Source organism: Harmonia axyridis, chromosome 6 (assembly GCF_914767665.1).
Source record: "Harmonia axyridis chromosome 6, icHarAxyr1.1, whole genome shotgun sequence".
Lineage (NCBI taxonomy): Eukaryota > Metazoa > Arthropoda > Insecta > Coleoptera > Coccinellidae > Harmonia > Harmonia axyridis.
This window is the reverse complement of record NC_059506.1, coordinates 12,454,490-12,460,813: the sequence shown is the minus strand read 5'-3', so window position 1 is coordinate 12,460,813 and position 6,324 is coordinate 12,454,490. Positions and strand designations below refer to the sequence as shown.

General features: G+C 48.0%; 2 protein-coding genes across 2 annotated transcripts; both read right to left on the bottom strand.

The window, feature by feature from the left end:
• Window positions 1-319: 319 nt before the first annotated feature.
• Window positions 320-3,691, bottom strand: LOC123683073. Its single transcript, XM_045621971.1, has one exon. It carries the CDS (start codon window positions 3,689-3,691, stop codon window positions 320-322), a length of 3,372 nt encoding a protein of 1,123 aa, XP_045477927.1.
• An 837-nt stretch (window positions 3,692-4,528) lies between these two features.
• Window positions 4,529-6,034, bottom strand: LOC123683072. The gene has a single exon (XM_045621970.1). The coding sequence runs from the start codon at window positions 6,032-6,034 to the stop codon at window positions 4,529-4,531; it is 1,506 nt and encodes a 501-aa protein (XP_045477926.1).
• Window positions 6,035-6,324: the final 290 nt, after the last annotated feature.

Here is a 6,324-nt window from a genome sequence, read left to right as displayed (position 1 = left end):
CAATATTATTTTGTGCACTAACACTAGTAGAAGACGATGCAGAAGATAGATGAAAATAAATCAAACTTAATTATGATTATTTATCAGAAGATTAATTGATTTGTCTCTTTTGAAACTTTTCCAATTAGCACGTACGATCGATATTAAAAATCTGTTCTGTTTCTCCGCTGACAGCCGATACGAAATCAGATTCTACCGGGGTCGTTCGAGAAGAAATACGACCGTAGTTCACGACTGAACATGCCGCCCGCCCTCAAGTGTCCCTTCAGTAAGATAACTGAACTGAAGAAGTGAACAGACGAAATAATTCAGGAGCAATCTACTGGGTTGGAAGAGGACACAATTTAACGACTGGTCGCCGAATTGTCCCAGACGCAGTGGCAACATCAGCAACGCGGGTTGTGGAATCAGTTCCCGGAAAAACAGATGATATACGACCGATAGACCACTTTAGAGGAGGAAGATTGTCATCTCGAATGACGACAACGGTACCTGGAAGGATAGAAGTAGATGGGTGCAACCATTTGTGACGTTGCTGCAAGGTGTGCAGGTACTCCGTACGCCAACGCTTCCAGAAGTCCTGCTGAAATCGTTGGACTAGTTGCCAGCGAGACAGACGGTTTACTGATACGGAACTCACATCGTTATCAGGAGGAGCGGTGAGGGAGCGAAAAACCAAAAAATTCCCTGGTGTGAGAGCTTCAAAATCAGAAGGATCAGACGAAGGGAGATACAGAGGACGAGAGTTGAGAATTGCCTCCACCTGAGTACAGACGGTGAGAAACTCCTCGTACGTGAGTTTTTGCTCGCCGATAACGCGAGTGAGATGATGCTTAGCAGATTTGACAGCAGCCTCCCAAAGGCCGCCAAAGTGAGGGCTGGAAGGAGGTATGAATCGCCAGTCAGTGCCAGAGGAAGAGGCGGCATCACACAGACTTTGTTGATGTTGTGGAGCAGCCAATAAGCGGCCAAGGTCACGAAGGTAATTATGCGCACCCACGAAGTTGGTCCCGTTATCCGAAAAGATAACAGAAGGATGACCTAGGCGTGCAACAAAGCGACGATAAGCAGCGATGAAAGCTGAAGTGGATAGCTCAGACGCTAACTCTAGGTGAACCGCTTTAGTAGTGAAACAGATGAAGACGACTAGATATGCTTTGGTGCTGACGGCTCCGCGCAGTCGCGCACTCGTCACGTAAAATGGACTGGCGTAGTCAACGCCAGTGGTAAGAAAAGCCATAGCAGAAGATAACCGCTCAGGCGGAAGATTGCCGATTGGCTGAATGAGAGGACGAGGTTTGCAGGAGAAGCATCGGTTACATTTTCGTAGACGGTTACGAACTACGTTGCGACCATCCAAGATCCAGAACCGTCGACGAATGAACGAATGCGTAGCTAAAGCACCGGCGTGAAGTAGACGATAATGGGCATCATCAATGATCAGATGCGTGAGATGATGATTTTTGGGTAGGAGAACAGGATGTTTGTGTTTATAAGGCAGTAGGGAGGCTGAAAGGCGACCACCGTCACGTATAAGTTCATGATTGTCGAGAAATAGATGGAGTTTCATGACAAGCCGATGACGAGAAGAAGGTTTTTTAAGTTCAGCTAGCTCCTCAGCGAAATGCAGAGACTGAACTAGACGTATCAAACAAATTTCAGCTTCTTGAAGCTCAATAGAGGAGAGGAAACCTGAGTGAGGGAAAGATGGACGACGAGCATTTACCATGAAACGTCGACAAAAGGCAGTTACGCGCTTGAGACGAAGATACGAAGAGAAACGTTCTATGAAGGTGGGTTCATTGGAGATGGCCGCTAACATTAAGGAGGAGATCGGCTTTGCTTCGTCGTCCACCTGTTCAGTTTGAGATGAATCGACAGAGGAAAGAGGCCACGAGGATGGGTCGAGAGACAACCAAGGAGGACCGCGCCACCACAATGGGTGGTGATGAATATCTGAGGGCATCAATCCTCGAGAGGCGCAATCAGCTGGATTGTCTTCAGATATCACATGCCTCCAGCAATTAGAAGGAATCAAATCCTGTATCTCAGCGACTCGATTGCAAACAAATGTCTTCCACCTGTGACTCTCACCACGGATCCACGACAAGGCAACAGAAGAATCGCAAAAGGCAATATAGTCAGCACTGAGATTCTGTAAAACGCGGGTAGACAAATGATGCATGAGTTTTGCGAGAAGATGGGCACCGCAGAGTTCTAGACGAGGCAGGGACATTGCCTTACAAGGAGAAATTTTGGATTTGGCCGCTAGAAGAGACACGTGGAATCGACCGGACGATGTAGGAGTGCTTAGATAAACAACTGCAGCATAGCCGGATTCAGAGGCATCACAGAAGCCGATGAAGCGATGAGCAGAAGAAGAAATGGCAGGGATGAATCGTGGTATGTGAAGCTCTGTCAAAGTGGGAAGCTGGGATTGAAACTGCAACCACCGGTTTTGAATCTCATTCGAGAGAGGTTGATCCCATTCTAGATGAAGTAGACAGAGCTGACGAAAGAAGATTTTGGCATAGAAAGTGACTGGAGTTAGCCATCCCAAAGGATCGAAGATTCTAGCCATCTGACTCAGCACATTCCGTTTGGTGACTGTCGCTGAGTTTAAACGGACGGAATAAAAGAAGTGATCAGATGCAGGATTCCATCCAAGTCCCAGAATTTTGAGACTTGGTTCACGGTCAAGAAGAAGGGGGTCAATAGAGGAGGATTCCCTACGATGATCAGATGGGATACCATCTAGCAGGGGAAGATGATTAGTAGCCCATTTACGCAGCTCAAAACCACCCGCCATGAGCAGGTCTTGAACCTGCTTTCGCAATTCAAGAGCTTCAGATTCGGATGAACAGCCGGTCAAGATGTCATCGACATAAATCTCATTCAGCAAGACTTGCCCTGCCATAGGAAATCTGAGTCCGTCGTCCGAAGCTAGCTGATGAAGGGTTCTAAGTGCTAGGTAAGGAGCCGAGGAAACTCCATAGGTGACTGTGTTCAGACGGTAATATTGGAGGGGTTCCCGTTTGGAGAAACGCCAGACGATGCGTTGATAATCCCTTTGCTCAGGGCGTATCAGGATCTGTCGATACATCTGTCTGATATCGGCAGTAAAAACAAATTGATGTAGACGAAAACGAAGCAGAAGAGTGGAAATGTCCGCTTGCAGCTTCGGGCCGGTAAGCAGAAGATCGTTGAGGGATTTGCCATTAGCAGATGCGCAAGAGGCGTTGAAGACAACTCGAATTTTAGTAGCAGGATCATCTGGACGGTGAACAGGATGATGAGGAATATAATAAGGTTCATATCGAGGATGGTCAAATGATTCAGGAACCAATTCCATATGACCACTCGAGAGATAATCTCGCATAAACTCATGATAGGCGACACGAAGATCAGGGTTATTTTCTAGACGATTTTCTAATCGAAGAAACTGCTTAGTCGCCACATTGACAGAGGTACCCAGACGATAAGATGAGAAGGGCAAACCAACAATGTATCTGCCAGTGGAGTCACGAGTGACTTCAGCGCGATACAGAACTTCACACTCCTTCTCGGCAGGGGTCAAAGGAAGCACGTCAGGTACTTCATCGAGTTCCCAAAAACGCCGAACGATGTTGACAAGTTCCTGATCTGAATGACGTGGGGAGCTCAAAGGGTCCGTGATGACAGGAGAACTCATCACATCAGATGATGAGATACGGGCAGAAGAATCAGTATTGTCCGAAGGAACATGGCAGGCGGCCTCTGATAGAAGGACTTTGGGCTGAGAAGGGGATGGAGAAGACACAGCAGATGATGACCCTGCTGAAAATGACGGAAAAGTGTTTCGACTAGAAGGTCGAATGCGACTATGACCAGTGGCCGGTGAAAAAGACACGTGTTTTGTATTCCTCCGATGGCGAGCATACGGCCCATAAAGTACCCAACCTAAGGTGGTAGATAATGCACCTGGAAGCTCAGACGATGGGCACAACGTGCCAGGAAGAACTAGATGAGGAAGCACATCCGAGCCGATCAACATTCCAATGGCACGAGGAAGAAAAAAGAGTGGATCAGCCAGGCTGAGTTTCTGAAACTCAGGCCACCGGCCGTTGAATGCTCTGACAGGAAGGGGATCTATTTGGCTGTCAATAACGAAAGCTTTGATGATGAGATTGGAAGGATCCCCTTGGTGATAGAGAGTGACGTATGCGTACCCCTGAATGCGAAACTGATCCGCGTTACTCAAGGTGCGAAGTTGGATGGTTTCAGGGTGGATGAGAAGACGAAGCTTGGAGGCCCACTCACGGGTGATAAGGGTGTGCTGGCAGCCGGAATCCAGGAGAGCACGGCCGAACACGACATTCCGCCGGTTATCAAGACGTATCCAAGCGGTAGGCATGAGATAGTCAGGATTATTGGTCTGACGCAAAGAAGACCGCGGAGATGAAGACAGATGATAAGAAGAGAACAGACGGAAAGACGAAGACAGATGTTTGTTGGACGGAGTAAGACAACCGCGAGATGACCAGTGCAGTCATTCGGAACCACTTCCAGAGGAGTGGGAAGAATGAAGGGGTGGTGAAGTTGGCGAGGCTCGAGACGACACTGAACCTGCCGTCTCAGGGCTCCGGGGTGACATCAGCGAGATCCCCGCTGATCGAGCCCTTATTGAGGTGCCCCGAGAGGTGAAAGCACGGGTTGGCTCCTCTGATGAAACAGAGGGCGAAGAAGGACGTTCTTCCGTTGAAAGGGATTTCCTTCCAGCATAGGAAACGGAAGGGGATGCAGTGGCAGCAGATGCCGCGGCAGCAGATGCCAGATGGAGAATTGTGTGGTATCGTCCCCCGCATGTGTGACAGCTCTGACTCGAACTGCACTTAGCGGTGGCATGGAAAGACGACATGCAATTTCTACATAGTCGCCTTTCAGTCACGAAAGCTCGTCGCTGATTAACGTTCATGGCCTTGAACTCACGACACTGGCGAACAGAATGATTCGCCGAGCAAAACACACACGCGGAAGACGACGAAGGGCACGCACCAGCGTAAGCAGGGCGGCGAGGATACACACCAGAGGATGAAGGCACAGACGATGGGGAAACAGACGCTGAGCCTGCTGGAGATTGAGGTCTTAATGATCCCTTCGGCGCAATGGATGAGGTGACGGAAGTGCTCTCCAACACTCGCAACTGTCGATTGGTGAATTCGAGCAACTGAGCGAGAGTGGGAAAGTCATCAGAGGATAACTGCCCCTCAAACAAGTGGCGAGATGGTATATCGAGGTTGCGCAAAGCTAGAGAAAACAAGAGGAAGTCAGCCAGATCTGAAATGGGTAATGCCTTGATGGCATGAATGGCATTCTGATGCGTCGTGACGAATTTCTTCAACTGTGGTAAGGAAGACACAGATGCGGGCCGTGAATCCAAGATCTGATTCACATAAAGATTCGCCAACCGACGAGGGTTTTGATACCGGGAGTGAAGGGCTTGATAGGCCAGAGGGTAATTCACCGAATTTAATTGAAAGCCAGAAATGACAGATGCTGCTTCACCAGAGATGGCAGATGCCAAGAGGTGAAACTTCTGAACGGGCGCCAGGGAATTGTTCTGATGCACTAAGGCATCGAATAGAGCGATGAATCCGGGCCATTCCTCAACCTTGCCCTGAAAGCAAGGCAGGTCAACCCGCGGAATAGGTAGCTCAGCCGATGACAATGATGGCGCCTTAACAGACGTAGATGCGGTTAGACGACTATGGGCGACACGTACATGTAGGCAAATTTCAAAAAATGCCTCGAATTTTGATGGTGATCCGATCTGACCAGGCTCCTCTAGCTGAGAATTGAGTTGGACAACTAACTCATCAGCCTCCCTGAAAGTCTTTTCCACTTTGACCAACTCAGCCAGACACATGTTGGCCACATCGACTTCTGTGGTCAAATCCTCTATTAATTTAAGAAGAGTAGATGCCGCAGAAAATGCATTCTCGCGCTTAATGACAGATGTTGCTAAAAAAGCCTTCAATTTATCCGTTGACGGCATTTTAAATTGTCGAACGACCCCGGTATGTATATCGGTATAAATTAATTCCGAAAAATCTAAGAAGAACAGACGATGTGTTTATCGTTGAAGATAATGAACAGATGACGCGCGATAAGATAACCGTGTTATGAATTTTCAATAACTACCCAATTAATGAATGAAAATCAAATCACAAATTCAATCAGATGAACGGAAATGACAATTAGACTGAATTTAGGGGGTTTTAAGATATCTTCCCGGGTTTCGGCACCAATAATTGTCCGCAAAGAGGGGTTTGCGGTCAATTTCAG